Raw genomic sequence first — 22,280 nt, 5'->3', positions numbered from 1 at the left:
CATATTGTGAGTAAGTGAGACCCATTTTTATTCTGTCTCCCACTGAGACTGATGAAGTGGTGACAGGCTCTGAAGCAGAAAATGAATGCCCTCTAATGGTATGGCTATTTGGTAGTGATGCATAGGCATTTGCACATTGTTTGTCATACAGTTTAGAGTAAAGGTTTGTGGGCTGCAGTGTGGTGAGATGCAGCTGTTATTAAAAGAGTAAAGACTTCAAGGAGCCAAGGGCGGTTCTTTGCAGGCTGACTCCACCTAATTTGAGCCGATTCACTCCAGAGATGAAGGAGGGGTGGAAGAGTCAGTGCTTGTTGGGTTTTGGGGCGGGGGGAGTCTTGACAGCAGCAGCCGCTAGATAAAAATAAGCGTGATTAATGCTGAAGAGTCCTGGGCACACTCCTTCCCCCCACCCCCCAGCGCAAAAGTTGTATTGAAATCATGAGGGGGTGGGGAGCAAGGGTTGAGTGGGGAAGCAGCCGTAAATATTTGTGGGCTGTTTGCTTTAGAAAAAAAACTTCAAATACAGAAAAGAAACGTGTCGTTAAATGATCTAGGAATTGCAGCTTGCTCAGCTTCAGTTCAGATGAGTAGAATTCACACTGGGGGCAGGGAACGGGACCACAGTGGAAAAAACTAGCTTGTAGACTGAATTACCTCTTCAAACAACACATTTCCACTCCTCCCTGGTTCCAGGAGTTCAAATTTCATTGATTGTGCCCTTAGGCTCCTCCCTTGTGTTTACATTTTTACTGGCCTTTTTTTGGCTGAATCAAAGTCTCATGCTTTTCCAGCAAGACCAACTACCTTCAGCAGCAGCTGTAGCAGCAGGAACAGTGAAGTCGTGTGTCCCTGTGAGCTGGCGGCTTGCAATGCTTCTTCCTTTCCTCTTTTGTAGCATTTAGCTAGAGAAATATTAGCTGATTTTCATAAAGCCAATGACTGACTACTGCAGAAATTTCCTGAAGTTGTCAAGTGAAAGGTAAGAGGTTTTTTTTTTATGGTTGAGAGCTGGAAATACAACTCACCTGCCTTTCTGTTTGTATTATATGTATGGGAAGAGCTTGCAAGGAATGGGGCTTTGTACTTAGAAGAGAAAGGAAAAGACAAGCGTGCACACAGGTAAAAAAGGACGTTTAACCTTGCAAAGAATGCAGCTCTGGACTTGTCCAGGTTTGCCTGAGGGAAGAAATATTTATATGTAAGGTTGAAAAAGAACCCTGGTCTCTTACAATGCTTCCAGCTGTAAAGGGATCAATAGTACCCTGTGTATGAGTTTGTATTTGTAACCTTTTTCCTTCTGGTCAGGTGGACTGGGTCAGAACAGTTGTTGCTGGGTCTGTGGTACATGTGTTTACCTAGCTGGCTTGCATCTGCGTGTGTTTTCACAAGCGGTGAAGGACTGGAAAGGGGATAGCTGTGGGGACGAGTCAAAAGACTGAAATGCTTTTTACTCAGAAGCCTGCCTTTAGGTGTTTGGATTTCAAGAAAGGAAGTGCCAGGAAATGCAGACTTGGAGGGGAGCTGAATTCATGTGTGTTAGTGTTTCAGCTTCCACTTGTTATATATGTTGCTCTTTGTACATCAGTTATAGACATGAAAATACCTTCCAGCCTGAGGCTTTCAATTAGAAGAGAGTGTCTGATACCAGTCTATAGTTCAGGGTCAGAGTTGGAATGTTGCCAGGTTTTAGCATTGGCAGTTGAAGAAGAGCCACACTAGTTCTTAGGATGGGAGGTCAGAGCCTCTAGTCTGGGTAACTGAATTCCAGCATTGCTTAGATCTTCACTGTTTTGAACTCCCCATGTTTTTTGACAACCCTCTGTAAAATACTGGCAGAACAGAGCTGCTTCCTTGGGAAAAAATAAGAGCATGGCTGAGCTTTGCACTGAATGAGATATTCCATATAGACAGCTTTTGTGATGCCAGCTCTTAGCAAGGTGTATTTATCTTTGCTTTGGTAGTGTATCTGCCAGTTTCCTTTTGCCGAAAAGAAACTTTTTTCTTTCTCTCTCTGTATATGTATTTACTTCTGTAACAGGAGCTGGGTATCATTTTTCTTTTATGGATCTAAAGAAGTGGGAAATGAAAAAAAATGTCAAGACTGAAATATTGTGAATCCTTAAAGTCTTCATGCAGAGCTATTCCAAGAAAGCCTCTTAAGGGGAAAAAAAAAATCTAGTGGTTAAGTAGTGTAGGGGCAGTATGCCAAAGCTTGTTTTTTTCAAGCTCATGGGATTGTAACAGTTCATCTCCTTATTTCTATTTTAGAAAAAATAGCCAAGACTTCTTTCATCCTAGTTCATATGTCAAAATTATCTGAATCCTGCACTTCCTGAGAGGCACTAAGTGTCCTCGACTCCCATCACAGTCAGAGTATGCAGAACCTGCCTGAATTCCCTGTGTATGCACTGTACACACTGGATCCCCTTGGTCTCCACTAGGAACATATGTCAGTATAACTACATTGCTCATGGGTGTAGAAAAACCACACCCCGAGTGACTGAGTTATACAGACCTAGTGCTATCTACGGGGGGGTTATGTTGACTTGAGTATCCACATAGCTGCTGCTTCTCAGGGAAAAGCTCTCTGATCAGTATAGGTGGTGTCTTCACTATGTGCTACAGCTGCAGCTCTGTAAGGCCTTGTCTATACTGCCACTTTCCAGTGCTGCAACTTTCTCGCTCAAGGGTGTGAAAAAACACCCCCCCAGAGCTCCCAGCACTGGTAGCTACTCCCCTCGCGGAGGTGGTGCCACGACTACACAGCCATGGTAAAGCGCTGCTGCGGCAGTGCTTTAACGTTGCTAGTGAAGACATGCCCTAAGTGTAGACAAGCCCTCAGTTAACCTTTAGAGTCCCAGGATTCACCAATATCATTCTATTGCCTCATTTTCCATGGACCAGTATGTAATTTGGGTAAAACAAATGATTGGCTATCGTGTGTGCTCTGTAAATGCTGGCTATTCCAACAGACTGTGGTCCAGTACAGTTCGTTCCTCAGTAGCGTTGGCATACTGTAGAGTGGAAAGATGCTTCTGCTCAATGTGGTGTGCAATGTTCTTCTGAAACTCACTTTATGGGGATACTGCAAGCAGAGATGGCTTTGGACTTGGCCAAGTTTTGTGCCTTATGTGGGGTTTAGACAGAGAAATATATTTAATGGGACTAGAATGAAACCAAGACCTTAATGCGGTTAGCCATAATGGGCCGTGTGGGGAAGATTTTCAAAGGTAAGCACCTAACTCCCGTTCCCTTTCAATGGAAATTGAGGGGCCTAACTGCCATCTGTGCCTATAAAATCTCCCTCTGCGTGAATTAAGAATATTAAAACTCTTTCTATAAATGTCACCTAGAGCTACACCGGTTAATTTACGAGATTGTAACATCTAAGATGAACCTTTAAAACAAAAAAGGGAGAGGTTTTATTTAAAGAAGAAATGAGTTTCAGAGATTTTTACATTTCACATCCATTAAGTGAATTAAATTGTAGTCCGTTTCCTACCAATTATTCATTGACTTTCAACAAGTACCTCTAGTGAGAATTTTTATATATGTAAGAAAATGGCACATCTATGGATAATTGTGAGAATTCAAAATTTATAACTAGAACTAGCTATTCAAATTGAAAAATAGATAACGAATACATCCATTGTTATTTCCCCAACTAAAAAGGAGATGCAGTTATAATCTTTCTCTTCAATGATGAGCACACACATTATTTCTGAACTACATTGTCTAATGTATCTACCATAGCATGACGTGTGCCAGAGCTGCAAAGTTTGGATCTGTATCCAACCTTTACTACAGTTAGAGGATATGGGGATCTGGATTTTGGTTCAGGCCCATCTCTGATGATCTCTCACTTATCTATACTATATAGTGGCACCTTTCTTAAGTGATCATAGAAGATTAGATTTGGAAGAGACCTCAGGAGGTCATCTAGTCCAGTGGTTCTCAGACTGGAGTTTGTGAAATGTTACTGGGGGTTCTCTGGAAAAAAAATTCCTAATGGCAGACAGAGCTGTCCCTTGGGACCCCACGGGCAGCATGGGGCCAGCAACATGGAGCCCCTGGACTTCCAAGAGCTAAGCAGATCAAAGCAAGCATATCTATCACACTGAGATTTAAACTTCAAGACTCCTTATAAGAAATGGAAAGGGAAGTGGATATTTTTTGCTGTTTTTAAAATTAAATAAGCAGCTAGTATTGTTTTTAAAATTATTATGAAGAACATGTCTAAGCTTTGTTGTAACATGCATTGTTTGCCTAGACTGCTCAAGATCTGAATGCTTGTGTAAGGGAACTCTTTGAGTTGGCATCTTAAATACCTTCGTGCTCTTTCACATCTGATACTCCTTGATGAAACATATACTTGTCTTATAACAGGCTTATTCAGAGTGATAAAAGCTAAGAAAGTGAGATCTTGGAAGACTGTTGCCATTTTCATAATGTAATAAAATACTATAATGATTAATAATTAATAATAAATACTGTGTAATAAGATTGTCATAAAAACAAATTTTATATTTCCAAGATCACTGTTTTTATAATTTATACTCAGGTAAAGGAGAAGATCCCTGGAAATATTCATTTTTAGGAGGGGGTTCGTGAGACTTGACATTTTAGTGAAAGGGGTTCACAGGTTGTTAAAGTTTGGGAACTACTGATCTAGTCCAACCCCCTGCTCAAAGCAGGACCAACCCCAACTAAATCATCCCAGCCTAGGCTTTGTCAAGCCGGACCTTGAAAAATCTCTAAGGATGGAGATTCTGTCACTCCCGAAGTCACCTAAGGGACCAGCAACAGTCAGCTGCTTAGTGGAAAGAGAGAGTTGAGCTGTACATGGAATGAAAGTGCTCAAATTGATCACTTAAAAAAGAGCTTAACCATGGGATTTTGGAGCTGGTCCATAATTAAAATTTGACAGTAGGACAAAAGGAGGTACCTAGGTGGGAGATCCAGATCCCATATTTCAGTGATTACTTTTTCTTGAGATATGCTAATACCTGTTTTACATGGCTAAATAGTGATTTAAATTACCACTACATGTTTGAGAGCTCTGTTTAGCTGTCCACTCAGGAAAATTAAACCCTATACACTTTCTTATTCAGAAAAAATTAAATTAACAGGTACAGAATACATGTACAGTGTATTAAACTATTTGAGCTGCTTATCTCTAATCTTGTCTTTGTAGAATTCTTCTTAACAAGTGAATTAGCTAGGCAGTCCAGTCACACTGATGCTAAATAAAATAGAGTTCACACTGTCTGCAGCTGTTCAGGGATTCTAGCCCGCTTACTCTTCTAGTGCTGGCAGTTTTGGGTTTGTGGAGTGAAACAGTAAATGCCAGGAAACTGAGTTGCCTGTTTTACAATGGTAGGACAAGTCACAAAGATACCAATGTTGAAACATCATCCTGTCTGTCATGATGCAAACCCTGACAGAGGTCTGAGGTTGAATAGCAACTTGTGGGAGTGGGATAGCTCAGTGGTTTGAGCATTGGCCTGCTAAACTCAGGGTTTGTGAGTTTAATCCTTGAAGGGTCCATTTAGGGATCTGGGGCAAAAATCTGTCTGGGAATTGGTCCTGCTTTGAAGAGGGGGTTGGACTAGATGACCTCCTGAGGTCCCTTCCAACCATGACATTCTATGATAGCTGATCCCTCTGCAAGAGAGACTAAATATCACAAGTACTCCTGTTCTTTTTACTAAATATCCTGCAACTCTCAGCTTCTCATACTGTGTGACTGTACTGTGTAAAGAAAGGAATTGTAAGTTACTGTACTGAAGTTCTTCTTAGAAACTTGACTATAAAGAAAAAATATTGTTGTCTCTCACTGATTGCAGATTAGATTTGCTCAGTTTACAGGTAAACTGCCAGGACTGGAAACAGCCTGAGATCTGAAGGTTAGTACGTTGTTACCAGCAATAAAAATTTTGCACGCCAATTTCTGCTCTCTCCTACCTTATGCCTGTGCAACCACCAAGAGCAGAATTTACCCCTGCATCTAGAAATTAGCACTCAAAACCCATTGAATTAGATGAGAGGTTTTTCCATGGATTTTGGATCATTTCGTTAGTTAACATTCTGTTGATGCTCGAGCTAGAATACAATAGCTCATCCTCTCTCCCTGTGTTAGCACTAACCTAGCAGGTTTTACTCTCTATAAATAAATACAGATAGGAGAACTGGAGCCTGATAATCCAAAGCCCACTGAAAGACTCCATAGTTTCCAACGGGCCGCCACCTTTGAGTAAGATGGTGTCATTCTTCAACAGAATGATTTGTCTGAGTAGAACTGTACTTTAAAATTGAAAAGCTCTAAGTACAAAAGGCAGAACAAGTTTTCATTCATCTGCATGACAGTCAGAGGAGGGATTTTTCTTGCAGAATTTATTCTTCATCTGATTTACTTGTCTAAAACATTCCTGGAGCTACACCCTTCCTTGGTGCTTATTAGTTAATGTTGGCCATTCAAAGAAACCTGAAACTTGTCCAGCTTCTTAGTCCTCACTTCAGGCTGAAGGTCTGATGAGAACCAGGATTTGAATAGCCATTAATTAAGTATCTTAGCCAAGAAATAGAATCTTTTCAGAGTTTGAAACCACTCCTTTCACTTACACACTCATAACAAAAGGATGTTTTTAACTTACTTAAATGAGCGGGGACACTCATTTTACCCCAAGTAGTTTAAGCTGCAACTCTATAATTTTGCATAACCCAATATGAATAGAAATGTTGTAATTCTTTTAAGTGAAAAATGATTTTTTTTCGTAAAACAATCCTGAGAAGTATTGGAAAAATCAACAGTACTGTTCTTCTACTGCCTGCTTCAAAGCACAATGAAGAAAGTGAATGCAAGTGAAAGCAATGTAGTTTCAATGCCTGAAGTGCAACACACAAACAAAGAACACATAGTGAAAAATAAATGAGATTTAAAATCGTTTTCATTTTAATAATCTAAAGTGCTAATTAGTAACAGAAATGAAATATATTGAAGAACAATATTGTACCCCAACTTTTCTAAAAATTGAGTTCGATCTAGTCATCTTTGTAGTTTTGTTTTCCTGCTGTATGTGGCTATGTAAAAATATGTCCTTTTTTCTAGTAATAGGACCAAACAGCATTTTTTCTCTTTCAAATGAAAACAACTCCCCCGCCCCTCTCCCCCCAGCCACCCCGATTTTTGCCTTTAGCTTATAAGATTTGAAAATATCAGAATGCAGGACCAAATGATTGTGTTTGTTTTCTTTTCACTTCTGAACCTGCGGTGTAAGTGGTTAGGACAAAATCCTCTTCTTACTCATTACTCATGTAAGGTCTTTGGCACAGGGGCTCTCTCATACTATCTGTTTGTACAGTGCCTAGCACAATGAGGTCCCCAACAGATTGTGGTCACAAGGCATTATTGTAAATGACTAATAATAATGCAAGCAATGCTGGCCATGAGACGGCCAGTCTTGCATAAGTACAGAATGTCTCAGGAAGAAACAGGGTGAATATTCTCTGCGGAATACAAAGGTGCTTGCCTTGCCCCCAAACCAGCAGTTCATGACCTATTGGCAAGAGTAGGAAGCACATTTGCTGTAACCACTGCCTAGCACTCCAGTGACCATGAGTAACATGTGCTGTGCTGGTGATGCAAATGCAGGAAAGGTTGCCTGCATTATTTACCCTCCTAGAACAACCACCCACATTGGGCAGGATTTTGTCCTTAACATCTTATAAGAAGCACCAAATCTATGTGCTGGAATGTTTCATCTAGGGGTGTGTATTTGTGCCTTACTTGCATGTTTTGAAGGCTTTACAGTAGTGGTAATTTACCTAATGGGGTATTACATTCAGTTTTGGAAAACAGAGAAAAGTAAGATAGGAGGAGTTCTTTTTTTTATCAGTAAAAGAATATCAGTTTTACACCTTCCTCCCCATGAGTTCTTCCCCAGCTCCTGAATCTGTTTAGGTCATGGAATTGTGATGTCCAATCATACTAATCAAAGCAGTATTTTAAGTTTGCCTGGTTTTGTTTTGTTTTGTTTTTTTTTGTTTAATATGTATGCTGGAAACTAGCCACAAAGAAATGATTGCCGGACAGAAAATAATTTTCCCACAGTTGCGTTTTAAAAAACAAAACACTTTGATTTCTTTTAGCAACAAAACGTTAAATTGAACTGTAGTTACGATAGTAAGGAATCCCATATGACAATCTCTCCACCCTTTGATCAACAGGCACCAATAGCAACTTAGGATATCTATCAGCAGTGAGGACTGCTGACAAAACATGGCATCCCAGAGGTTGAGAAACCATCAATCAGTGATTTTTCCTATAACAAAGCTCTCTAAGCCATATGTATTGTACTTGAATATCTGCATAGAGTACAATGAGAGAGACAAGGTGGGTGAGGTATGGGACCAATAAATACCTGAGGAAAAGCTTTGCATAGCTCAAAAACTTGTCTCTTTCACTAATAGGGGATAGTCAAATAAAATATATTACTTCTCACCTCTCGCTCCCTTCCCCTTGTGTCTCATACCCTGGGATGAACACGGCTACAACAACACTGTAAACTACAGTACAGTGACACATTCACATATGTACCTATCAGTGATGCATCCAGCCTGGTGAATAGAAGCCCTTTTCTTTACCAATGTAAACTTCAGCAGAGTTGTAACAATCAGTACACAGAGAAATGCCTTGGGGAAGGAAATTGCTTGTTCTAGCCTGTTGGGTTTATGCTTTTTGTTGTTCTTTCAGAACCTTATTTTTTGACATTCTGTGCAGTTCTTTCTTAATAGAAACATACTCGTAATGTCTGGTTTCTTAAAAAATAAATAAAAAAAAATTAGAAAGTTGTCCTTTATTTATTGACTGAAACCTATTAGACCTCTCACATAAAATTCAGTATGCTGTGCTCTAACTGGAGGAAATTTGGCAGTGTGCCTTACAAATAATGTGTTTTCCAACCAAATAATTTTTCCTGCCATTGTAAACTGATGAATTCATTATCATCATGGGTATGCTTTATGAATAAGGCCCTTTCTGAAAACACAAAATAGTCAGAAAGACTAACCAGTAATTTCAGAAAATTTCATGACCAATGTGTAATTTTAAGCATGTCATGAAAAGATTATACTTGTTATAGAGCATCCCATCTGTGAGTGTATCAGATCTGTCAGCTGACCTTGCAATGTCAAGTATACAGACTAAATTGTCCATTGCCTTCAAAAAAGATTTGTCTGGACCTAAATTTTAATGCAGTAGTTTCCTCATGATCAAACTATTCTCAAATGTTGGTAACAAATGATGCTTCAGGAATTCTTGCCTAATATAAATTTTCTTGTAAATGAGCCATGAATCCTGCCAAAACGAAACCACATATTTTACTTTCCTGGCTGTGCATACAACAGAAAATTGCACTTTCAAATGGAGAGTTTTGTGAGGGTACGTCTACACTACGGGATTATTCCGATTTTACATAAACCGGTTTTGTAAAACAGATTGTATAAAATCGAGTGCACGCGGCCACACTAAGCACATTAATTTGGCGGTGTACATCCATGTACTGAGGCTAGCGTCGATTTCCGGAGCGTTGCACTGTGGGTAGCTATCCCATAGTTCCCGCAGTCTCCCCAGCCCATTGGAATTCTGGGTTGAGATCCCAGTGCATGATGGTGCAAAAACAGTGTTGCAGGCGATTCTGGGTAAATGTCGTCACTCATTCCTTCCTCTGTGAAAGCAACAGCAGACAATCATTTTGCGCCCTTTTTCCCTGGATTTCCCTGGCAGACGCCATAGCATGGCAACCATGGAGCCCGTTTTGCCTGGTCACTGTCACCATATGTGTACTGGATGCTGCTGACAGACGTGGTACTGCAGTGCTACACAGCAGCATTCATTTGCCATTGCAAGGTAGCAGAGACGGTTACCAGTCGTTCTGTACCGTCTGCTGTGCCATTGTAAACTGGCAATGAGATGGTGGTTATCAGTCGTTCTGTATTGTCTGTTGCTGTCATGGGTGCTCCTGGCTGGCCTTCGCTGAGGTTGGCCAGGGACGCAAAGACAAAAATGGGAATGACTCCCTGAGTCAATCTCACCTTTATGGTTTATCTAAAAATAGAGTCAGTCCTGCCTACAATATGGGGCAAGTGTACTAGAGAACCAGAGAGCACAGCTGCTCCGTGTCAGATCCCGCAGAAATGATGAGCTGCATGCCATTCACGGGGGGTGCCCCTGCAACAACCTCACCCGTTGCTTCCCTTCTCCCCCAACCTTCCTGGGCTACCGTGGCAGTGTCCCCCCATTTGTGTGATGAAGTAATAAAGAATGCAGGAATAAGAAACACTGAGTTTTAAGTGAGAGAAAATGAGGGAGAGGCAGCCTCCAGCTGCTATGATAGTCCAGGCAGGACATTAATCGGTTGGGGGGAGAGGAGCCCAGCATCCCACTGCTATGATAGTCCAGGCAGTACAGAATCTTTTCTTTAGACATAAAAGTGGGGGGAGCTGATGGAGCTCAGCCCCCAGTTGCTATGATGAGGACGGTTACCAGCCGTTCGTCTACCAGGAATGACCGAGAGTCATTCCTATTTTTACCCAGGCACCCCCGGCCGACCTCACCTGAGACCAGCCAGGAGCACTCACAGGATGATGAGGACAGCTATCAGTCCTTTTGTATGGTACCGTCTGCCACAGGGGAGGGGGGGAGAGGGGAAAGGATGCTGCTATTCATTGCCACAGCACCGCGTCTACCAGCAGCATGCAGTAGACATAGGATGACATTGAAAAAAGTCAAGAAACTATTTTTTTCCCTTTTCTTTCACGGGGGGGAGGGGTGGTAAATTGATGACATATACCCAGTACCACCCCGGACAATGTGTTTGACCCTACAGGCATTGGGAGCTCAGCCAAGAATGCAAATGCTTTTCGGAGACTGCAGGGACTGTGGGGTAGCTGGAGTCCTCAGCCCCCCCTCCCTCTCTCCCTCCCTCCATGAGCGTCCATTTGGTTCTTTGGCTTTCCGTTCCTTGTCACACAGCACTGTGCTGTGGACTCTGTATCATAGCCTGGAGATTTTTTCAAATGCTTTGTCATTTCGTCTTCTGTAATGGAGCTCTGATAGAACAGATTTGTCTCCCCATACAGCGATCAGATCCAGTGTCTCCCGTATGGTCCATGCTGGAGCTCTTTTTGGATTTGGGACTGCATCACCGTGCTGATCAAAGCTCCATGCTGGCAAACAGGAAATCTAATTCATAAGTTCGTGGGGCTTTTCCTGTCTACCTGGCCAGTGCATCTCAGTTCGGATTGCTTTCCAGAGTGGTCACAATGGTGCACTGTGGGATACCACCCGGAGGCCAATACCGTCGATTTTGAGGCCACACTAACCCTAATCCGACATGGCAATACCGATTTCAGCGCTACTCCTCTTGTTGGGGAGGAGTACAGAAACCGGTTTTAAGAGCCCTTTACATCGATATAAAGGGCCTTGTTGTGTGGACAGGTGCAGCATTAAATTGGTTTAACGCTGCTGAAATCGGTTTAAATGCGTAGTGCAGACCGGACCTGAGAGAGCTCTTCAAAGCAAGAGGAGGATTCACTTTCAGTTTGTGAATTAGGTAATAGCTAAGGGACTTAGTCTACCTATGGTTGCACAAACCCCTTTGAAATCAGTAGGAGCTACATAAACAAACTCAACAGAATTACTTCCCTATAACTGTCAGAATATGTACCCACTTAAACATAGTAAGAGCTCATTTATTCTCCTTGGCCCAAAATGTCTAGAAGACTGTCAGAAGCTTCCTTCAGTGAACCCTGACAACAGGATGGGAGAAGTGATCTGGGTAAAATAAGGATGGTAAAATAGATGGGGCCAAACAAAACTCTTTGAGACTTTAAAATGTTGAGGAAGATGTTCTCTCTGCTTCTTGGTTTTGTCTATTACCAGAAGTGCTAGTGCTGAATAACATGGAGGAGCTATTCTCACACTGTTTATTTCCAACCCAAACTGATTAGAAAGTCCTCAGAATCGTATGTAAAAATTGGGTTCTGACAAATTCTTCTCTAGAGTCCACTGATGAGACCTGACAGTCTGTTTGTCATGGCATTTTCAGTCACCTAATTTTTTTATGTTTTAAAGTATTTCTTTCTTTAGTGGGATTAATGGAGTAATACAGCATGATGCATGTGTAGTGAACACGTGTAAAATATTCCTGTTTGCAGAACAGTATACTGTATTTGACAAATTATATATGAGATGAAAAACTTTATTTTAAGAAATATGCACCAGGGGGCAGTGTTGAAGTTGAGAGCTTAAATACTAACTTTGGAATTCTATTGTATAACTTTTAAAAATAAATGTATTAAAAATAAACAAATATAGAGAAAAACAGTGAAAATTGTTCTATCATAATGAGGTACAATGACATCAGTGCCAGGAACAATAGCTATTTCAGAATCAAATATACTGTATGCTTTTGAATTATGGCCATGTCTAAGAAATCATGCAAAGCCTATACACAACATTTTTGCTTGTCCATGTAGTAACATATCCACAGATGTGAGACCAACTTCCTAGTCCAATTATGCTCAATTATTTCATAGAGTGAGGATAATTCAGACATTTGAATTCTGCGGCCTTGGGATGCTCTGGTTTAGGAATAACCTTTTGTTAATGGTGTCTACATCTACAATTTTGCAGCGCTGGTTGTTACAGCTGTATAGGGCCAGCGCTGCAGAGTGGCCACACTTACAGCAACCAGCGCTGCAAGTGGTGTTAGATGTGGCCATGCTGCAGCGCTGTTGCACACCGCGGGGAAGGAGACCTGCTTGGAGGGGGGGTCGGGGAACGCCAGGCACACCGCGGGGCTGGATACCTGCTTGGAGGGGGGGTCGGGGAACGCCAGAGCACACCGCGGGGCTGGATACCTGCTTGGAGGGGGGGGTCGGGGAATGCCAGAGCACACCGCGGGGCTGGATACCTGCTTGGAGGGGGGGTCGGGGAACGCCAGAGCACACCGTGGGGCTGGATACCTGCTTGGAGGGGTGGTCGGGGAACGCCAGAGCACACCGCGGGGCTGGATACCTGCTTGGAGGGGGGGGTCGGGGAACGCCAGAGCACACCGCGGGGAAGGAGACCTGCTTGGAGGGGGGGGTCGGGGAACGCCAGAGCACACCGCGGGGAAGGAGACCTGCTTGGAGGGGGGGTCGGGGAACGCCAGAGCACACCGCGGGGAAGGAGACCTGCTTGGAGGGCAGTGGAGTTTGCTTAATTACCGGAGAGGCTTCCTCAGGTATGCTGGGATACCTGCTTATTCCACGGAGGTCAACAAAAACGCTGATGAGTGTCTACACCTGATGACCAGCGCTGGTGATCCAGCGCTGGATCCTCTACACCCGAGGCACGAACGGGTGTACGGCCAGCGCTGCAAACAGGGAGTTGCAGCGCTGGTAATGCCCTGCAGGTGTGTACACATCCTAAGTTGCAGCGCTGTAACCCCCTCACCAGCGCTGCAACTTTGTAGTGTAGACAAGGCCTACAGAGCTCCTTCAGAATATGTTGGATTGTGAATGGGATGTGTTTGATATGACATTAGATCTCCTTGTCTTGATTGTTGTAGTTGTTAGTTTGGCATCACTTGCATTCTAAGTAAGTCTCAATTTGGATACTCTCAGTTTGTGTGAGCTTAGTTTACATCCTAGAAAATGAATGGTAGAAAGGTACATCTTATGCATGAAATAAGCAACTTCAGGTATTTATAACATTAAAGCTACGGAGCCAATATTCTTCAAAATTAAGAGTATTTTTAAAAATCTTAATGAACAATATAAAAAACAAGCCAAGTTCAGAATTACAGCTTTAGTCATTTCTGAATTAAACAAGTCCAAAAGTTTTTGAGAGAACATGTGGGAAGAGTGGTTTTGTTTAATGTTCAGCTCAAATGAGTTGACCAAGTTTGCTGAAACCTTTCAAACAAACAAATAAAACATTTTATGTTGGGCATGGCCAAATATAGACATTTTGAACACAAAAGGGATTTAGAAACTTGAAATGAAACTTCAGTTGTTGAAGAGGCTACCTGTGTTCTCTCTGATCACAATCCAACAAAGCATTTAGGCATGCATGTAATCTTAAGTACATGTGCGGTCCCATTGACCGGTCCCTTTAATCTGTTTGTATTACTTAGATACTGTAGGTAGAGTACGTTTGCAGGTGTTTGGAGGCATAGTGTGACACCTGGCTCAGAAATTAGCAGACACTCCTATAAAACCTGATTCACACAGACTCTCATTTACAATGCTGCAACTTCGGTGACATTACAAGGGTTGCACTGGTGTAATCAGGAGCAGAATTTGGTCTGTTCCCAAACTCTACGCTATTAAATTGAGTGGATACATTCCCTTGTATCCCCCCCCCACCCCAATTATTGCATATTATAAAATTTCTCAGTTACATACAATTTCTGGTATCAGAGGGGTAGCCTTGTTAGTCTGGATCTGTAAAAGCAGCAAAGAGTCTTGTGGCACCTTACAGACCAACAGACATTTTGGAGCATGAGCTTTCGTGGGTGAATACCCACTTTGTCGGATGCATGTTGCATCTGATGAAGTGGGTATACACCCACGAAAGCTCATGCTCCAAAACGTCTGTTAGTCTATAAGGTGCCACAGGACTCTTTGCTGCTTATACAATTTCTGCATGTCTGACTAGATATGAACTTCTTAATTAAAGTCTTTTGCAGATCAGAGACAAAATCAAGGATGCTCATACTCCATGACAAATGTTATACAAGTGCAGTAGGTTTCATTCTTTCTTGTGAAATTGAGGTTTAGCCTGATTCTCTTTATCCCTGTGTTTCATACTCTGACTTGTGAGAAATAGTTGCCTTGACATTATTAAAATTAAAAAGAAAATACCCACTAAAGGTGTCCTGTATATACAATATGTATCATACAAAGCTAGTTAGATATCGTGTTCATGCCTCTATTGAGAGATAATGTTTATGTTCTGATAAGCTGCACACAGACTCCTGCTCTGATTTAGTACCTGTCATTTCTGTGGGCTACCAAAAAGAAAACAATAGCAGTTGATCAGTGGTAATATGTTAAAAAATATTAAGTAGGAGCTGGCAGACAGGCGGTTGCAAAACACGTACTAAGAGCACAACTTGAAAGTTCCAGTAGTCCTTGTTCAGTCTTAGTGGAATGCATCCCAGTCATGTCTCTCAAATTCCAGGTATGTAATAGTGTGGGTCTTCAAACCAATGGTCTTGTTATTGCACTGCCATGATTTCACTTCTATGAAAGTACAAAAAGTAGAGAATTGTATTTTGCTACAAGGTCATGTACATAACAGTTTTTCTCTCCTCCTGTTTCATACAATTGTCTGAAGGCCCTGCTGTAAATTGTAATGTGGTCCATAAGGCAAGAGAGTGCTTTAGGTTGATGTTTGGTTTCTAAAACGAGCATATGCTTACGAAGAAAATTAACGAGTGTGCTGTCTGCAGTACCTCTGCAATGTAATGTAATGTAATGCTGTTCAGCACTTTTATCTAATACTCTGTCCTTTTCTTTCCCTGACCCTGTTGCTTCTCCTTTCACAGTGCTCCACACTCAGGGTCCTATTGATGGCAGTCTTTATGCTAAAGTGAGAAAGAAGAGCTCTTCAGATACTGGCATCCCCAGTGGAGCCCAGGGGGTTCCTGTGATCAGCAGCCCTGATCACAGTGAACATACTCTATCTGTCAGCAGTGATTCAGGACACTCAACAACTTCTATAAGGACGGACAAGACTGAGGAGCATCCAGCACCGGGAATCAAGCGGGGCTTGAGCCCACAAGAGAAGGCAGAGCTGGACCAGCTACTTAGTGGTTTCGGCCTAGAAAACTCAGTCAGTCCCCTCAAGGATATGACTGATTCCCAAAGCAAGTACAGTGGGACTCGTCACATAGTGCCAGCTCAGGTTCATGTGAACGGACACACCAAACTGAAAGATAGGGAGACGGATATTCTGGATGATGAGATGCCCAGCCATGACCTTCACAGTGTGGACAGCATTGGGACACTGTCCTCCTCTGAAGGGCAGCACTCAGCCCACCTTGGAAACTTCAGCTGCCACAAGAGCAGTCAGAATTCGCTGCTCTCGGATGGCTTTGGAAGCAACGCTGGAGAGGACCACCACAATGCTCTGGCCCCAGACCTGGGAATAGGTGTGGACCCCCTATATGAGAGATCATTTGGAAGTGGTGAGCCTAAGCAATCCCAGCAGCTGCAAAGGAATCCTCCTGTTTCCGCTCAGCCTCAGGCTTATGGCCCTAGTAACTATTCTACCCAGACTTGGGTGCGCCAACAGCAGATGGTCACTGCTAACCAATACACCTACTCCCCCGAGAGTGAAGTAAGGCTTGGCATTCCTAGCACTGTAGAGAATTCAGGCAATGTGCAGAGCCAACCCAGAATCCCTGACACACCTACCCGGGGATCCAGCAGCAGAGACGCTGTGCAGCGGGGGATAGGGACTGTGCCAAGTTCCAGTGAAGTAGCAGAACATCCAGTGCCTGAGGCTTTTAAATCCAGATTAGTAGCTGAGAAAGACACAAATGGCCTGTCTTTAGGAGTGAATGTCGAGGACCTGCCATCCTCTCCTACTCTGGATATTGATCAGTCAATTGAGCAGCTGAATCGGCTGATCTTGGAACTGGACCCTACATTTGAACCTATCCCAACTCGCATGAACACAGTCTCCAGGGACACGAGTCAAGTGAATGGCTTCACCAGCCCTGATGGGGATGTGGGAGGGCTCAGCATGAGCCCTGGGTTCCGTGAGAAAGGAGAGGTCACAAACAGGAATCTTTCCCGGAATGGTAAGTTATTTTAAAATATATGAATGTAATGCTTTTCCCAGAATTTTTTCTTTTGATATTGCACAGCAGGAACGAAGGTCATTGCTTATTACTTTCAAGTGATTGCCAGTGTGAGATAGATTATCTCTGGTGTACCCTCTTTTCATAGTGATCTGTGGAATGAGGGGATGAAACTGAATAATCATTCATCTTTTTTTTAATATTTTTTTTCCCTCAAGATCATAAGTGCTTAGGAGGCTGCTCTTCTGAGTGTGTGTTTGTTTGTTTGTTTGTTTTAATGTAATACTCCTGAACAAAGCCTAATTGTTCAGTAGAGTTCCATGGAAGAGCCACAAGAGTGATTGTTGCTGTTCCTCCTGTAAGGAGGAGAATTAAAAAAATGGAAAATCCTATTAATTACAATGTGAGGGAGTTTTGTGAAGTCATCAGCAGTAACACTGAAGTTAAGGTTGCATTATAATTTCCACATAAAATGAGATGGAAATTCCTCAGTTTTATGTATTTCTGAATTAATTTCATCTCCAAATGTGGCACAATAACCCTTCGTGGCACAACTGAACTTCCTATGAATATTTTCATTAAAATAACCTAATAACTTCTGCGGATCAAATATTTTAAAATGCTCCCTTTTTGAAATTTTGCTGTTTTTTCTTTTTTCTTTGGGTTTCCAGTAGTTTAACAACCCCATGTATTACCTCTGGTTTTCACCTTAACGTAACCACAAAAACCAGTTACTGAAAGAACAAAATACAACACCATTCTTCCTCATTATATCACCTGAATAATAGTACTAGAATAAACAACTTTGCAAAATGATAAACACTATCACAGCCTATTTCCTTTTAATAACCAACTAATTCCTTCTGTTAACACAATACTTAAACATGTAACCATCGATTAAAAATCTACACCATACACACTAACCATCTACTTTAGTTTAAGCCCAGTCTGGTATTCTGAACAATTAGAAAAATGACCACGCAACTCCACGTAGTTGCAGTTCAGTGTTACACGTTTTGTATGGGCGTGGAGGGCAGAGGAATTTGTTTCTTAGGGGTTGGGTGTTGATGAGGTAATGTGGAGGAGATGAAGTCATGGTTGCACATTAAAAGGGCTGGCTGAAGACTAGGGATTTCTTGGCTTTTTTAGGGTTGTGCTGGTGGAAAATTTACCTGAGCAACTTTAACTAGATTTCAACGCAGAATTTTTGTTCAGGGAATATGTTAGACTGAAATACATTTGTCTATAATTGATTTGAATCTTTAAATGCTTAGTTCAGTGGCAGAAATTAAAAGTGAGATTTGCCCATTAGAAACTATGCTGCCCTTTGACATTCAGTGGAGCCAGTGAAGGGGAAAAGAGAGTAGCATAAAATAAGCCACCCAGTCTTATCCTTTGATTAAACATTTGTGCCTAGAAGTAATTGTTTGGTTTTTGCTCATGACTTCTAGTACTCTCAGAAAGGAAAAAGGAGTCATCATCACTGCGTCACATTTATGAAGCCGGATAAGTGTTTTGGCCCACTACCGGTTGTACTGGTGGAAGTGAAGTCTTTGGTGGGACATGTTCCAGAAGTAGACATGCAATTAACAAAGATGAAAAGTTTAAGCACAATGGTTACTTTAGGTTATAGAAATCACACCTGATAGGTAGTTACAAAGAGGGAAGATGTCTAGTAGAATGAGCACAGTGATAGGTGTCAGAAAACTCATAATCGTGGCTTTACCACACTAGCATGCATGCCTCTAAGCAATCCATTTTTCTCTGCCTTATCTAAATGAAGAATGCATTTATTAAGCTACCTCTCCAGGTTTTGTACATCCTCATTAGATGCTTGTATTATACTGTGCTTTGAACATACAGTTATATGTATTGAGGCTGTAATCCACTTCCCAAGCTTGCTAAATGAAAAGGCTCCCTTCAGTTGATTTAAATGAGAATTTAATCAGTTCCTCCAAGACTGTTCTAGTAAGCACAATTTATAAACTAAAAGAAACAAATTTAAAGTGCTTCTTAAGTGCTAATTGTTATTACAATCCAGCTGTTCTTGGCATTTGTTGATTTCCTTCTGTAACCTCAACCTATACCCCCAAAGTAGTAATTTTATTCAGTCCACTTGAAAAATATGTTCATGTGATCAGACACATTTAAGAGTATCATCTAGCATTTTGTTCACAGTTCTGTTATGTGTTCAACACCTTAGCAAACTGTAAACAGAATAGTCAAATATTGAATAGCTTTGGTGTATCTGTTTTGTTGTTTGTTTCAGGGAGGGAGTATGTTTCAGGGGGAGGGATAGCTCAGTGGTTTGAGCATTGGCCTGCTAAACCCAGGATTTGTGAGCTCAATCATTGAGGGGGCCACTTAGGGATATGAGGCAAAAATCTTTTTAGGGATTGGTCCTGCTTTGAGCAGAGGCTTGGACTAGATGACCTCCTGGGTTTCCTTCCAACCCTGATATTCTATGGTATGGAATTTTTTTCTCTAATTGCACAGGATCAGCTGCGCCACCTTTCACAATTCTTGACTTTCTAATTCTGTTTGATAGGGCCAAAATAAGCATCATGAATAATTTGGGTGCGTGTCTAGACCTGACCTCTCCTCAAATAGAAACTTGATTTTTCTCCCTCTTCCTCCAATTTATATCTGTTGTAAATCTAGGGGTAAGTGTACAATACAATAAAAGAATACATTATCGGAATGCAAACAAAATACCTGCCAAACCCAACTCCCACAAATTCTCTTTAAACAACCATCTCCACCAAAGCCCGGGTAAATACTCGTTGTAGCATGCCCTGAAAGTCAGTGAATGCCATTCTTTGGAACAGTAATTTCATTGCCCCCAGTCCTCAGACTAGGGAGCCTCAGCATCAGCATCCCAGCTGATCGCAACTGTTCTGTAGTGCTAGGGTTGCCAACTTTCTGATTTCAGAAAACGAACACCCTTTCCTCACCCCCTGCCTCGCCCCTTCTCTGAGGCTCACTCCATCTCCCTCCCTCCATTGCTCGCTCTCCCCATCCTTGCTCACTCACTCATTTTCACCAGGGTGGGTAGGGGGTGGGGGCACGGACTCTGGGAGTGAGTTTGGGAGCGGGAGGGGGTTCAGGGCTGAGCAGGGGATTAGGGTGCAGGATAGCTGCAAGCTCCAGGAGAGAGTTTGAGTGCAAGAGGAGGCTCAGGGGTAGGGCGTGGGAGGTGGGAGAGATGCAGGCTCCGGGCAGCGCTTACCTCTATAATATTCTACACTTATTGTAGTTTCCAAATGGTCTTCATGTACTCCACCAAGTACAACATATTGCAGAAATCCAACGTGATGATTACAATACAAAGTACTTTAACAAAAATTATGCATAATTTACTACAGAACTAGTAATACTGAATTTATCTTCTGTGTGATCTAGAATTTTTCTTTTTCATTTGTTCATATTTAAAAGCACAGGAAATAAGACTTTAAAGTTGAGAGGTCTAATTCCAAAACTTCTGTCGAGGTTTCAGAGAGAATTCATCCTCAAGTTCTCATAGTTCAGCATCAATAGCTGCCCAAATCTTCCCTTACAGAGAGTTAGAAAAGATTTTCAAAATACCCTTTGGAACTGTCCATTATACATATATGGAACTTACCTGAAACATTATGAATTTTAATTATGTTGAGTCTCAGAGTTCATCACTCTTCTGGATTCATTGGCAAAGTTGGGACCGGGTGATACTATCTTTTTTTGTTGTGGGTTCAGATTTTGGATCAATGAGTGATTTTCAGATCATCACTTAGTATTATTTAAATGGGTTGTTCTGATGGAAATGTGGCAAGCGGGAGAGGGACTGGATGGCTCAGGAGACTGCTAATGGCTAGAGACTTTCTATCTCATTGGTCTAAATTCGACCCATATATGTAGTGACTGAAAGATGTTAACATCTTTCTTCTTCTAACTCTGTGAAATGAGTTGGCTACTTTAGCACACTTTATCTCCAGTACATAAACACATACAAAATCATCACTAATTCACAGCAAAACTGAATGGCAAAAAGACCAAATATTTGTTGACCAGTGAATGAGACTGAACTGCCCTTTAGATCTTCATTGCCTTAATTTGGAAGACTCCCGTTGACTATGGGCTTTGAGTCACCATGTGTGGGTCAGGACACTTGAATATCTGGGTGATAAAAAGGGTTGATGGTTATGCCCCTGCCTTCAAGACTAGACATACAAATTTGGACCCAGATGTAGACCTTGTCTGTACTACAGTTTCTGCAAGCATGGCAACATAGATTCATAGATTCATAGACTCTGGGACTGGAAGGGGCCTCGAGAGGTCATCGAGTCCAGTCCCCTGCCCTCATGGCAGGACCAAATACTGTCTAGACCATCCCTGATAGACATTTATCTAACCTACTCTTAAATATCTCCAGAGATGGAGATTCCACAACCCCCCTAGGCAATTTATTCCAGTGTTTACCTACCCTGACAGTTAGGAACTTTTTCCTAATGTCCAACCTAAATCTCCCTTGCTGCAGTTTAAGCCCATTGCTTCTTGTTCTATCACTGGAGGCTATGGTGAACAAGGTGAACAAGTTTTCTCCCTCCTCCTGATGACACCCTTTTAGATACCTGAAAACTGCTGTCATGTCCCCTCTCAGTCTTCTCTTTTCCAAACTAAATAAATCCAATTCTTTCAGCCTTCCTTCATAGGTCATGTTTTCAAGACCTTTAATCATTCTTGTTGCTCTTCTCTGGACTCTCTCCAATTTCTCCACATCTTTCTTGAAATGCGGTGCCCAGAACTGGACACAATACTCCAGTTGAGGCCTAACCAGCGCAGAGTAGAGCCGTAGAATGACTTCTCGTGTCTTGTTTACAGCACACCTGATAATGCATCACAGAATCATGTTTGCTTTTTTTGCAACAGTATCACGCTATTGACTCATATTTAGCTTGTGGTCCACTGTGACCCCTAGATCTCTTTCTGCCATACTCCTTCCTAGACACTCTCTTCCCATTCTGTATGTATGAAACTGATTTTTCCTTCCTAAGTGGAGTACTTTGCATTTGTCTTCATCTGGTTTACCTCAAACCATTTCTCCAATTTGTCCAGATCATTTTGAATTTTGACCCTGTCCTCCAAAGCAGTTGCAATCCCTCCCAGTTTGGTATCATCTGCAAACTTAATAAGCGTACTTTCTATGCCAACCTCTAAGTCGTCGATGAAGATATTGAACAGAGCTGGTCCCAAAACAGACCTCTGCGGAACCCACTTGTTATACCTTTCAGCAGGATTGGGAGCCATTAGTAACTACTCTCTGAGTATGGGTATCCAGCCAGTTATGCACCCACTTTATAGTAGCCCCATCTAAATTGCATTTGCCTTGTTTATCGATAAGGATATCATGCAAGACCGTATCAAATGCCTTACTAAAGTCTGGGTATA

At 41.9% G+C, this 22,280-nt stretch overlaps 1 protein-coding gene across 6 annotated transcripts in view; it reads left to right on the top strand.

Annotated features, from left to right (window-relative positions):
* Window positions 1-22,280, top strand: part of TNS3 (tensin 3) — a 438,738-nt gene that overhangs the window by 311,015 nt on the left and 105,443 nt on the right. For all 6 annotated transcript variants that reach the window (XM_030551450.1, XM_030551451.1, XM_030551449.1 and 3 more), the window contains one exon: window positions 15,597-16,856. In XM_030551450.1, the coding sequence (XP_030407310.1) occupies window positions 15,597-16,856 (1,260 nt within the window). The remainder of the gene's footprint in view (window positions 1-15,596; window positions 16,857-22,280) is intronic.

This window comes from Gopherus evgoodei, chromosome 2 (genome assembly GCF_007399415.2).
Source record: "Gopherus evgoodei ecotype Sinaloan lineage chromosome 2, rGopEvg1_v1.p, whole genome shotgun sequence".
NCBI lineage: Eukaryota > Metazoa > Chordata > Testudines > Testudinidae > Gopherus > Gopherus evgoodei.
Note: the sequence above shows the minus strand (reverse complement) of the source record. Positions and strands in the feature narration are given on the sequence as shown.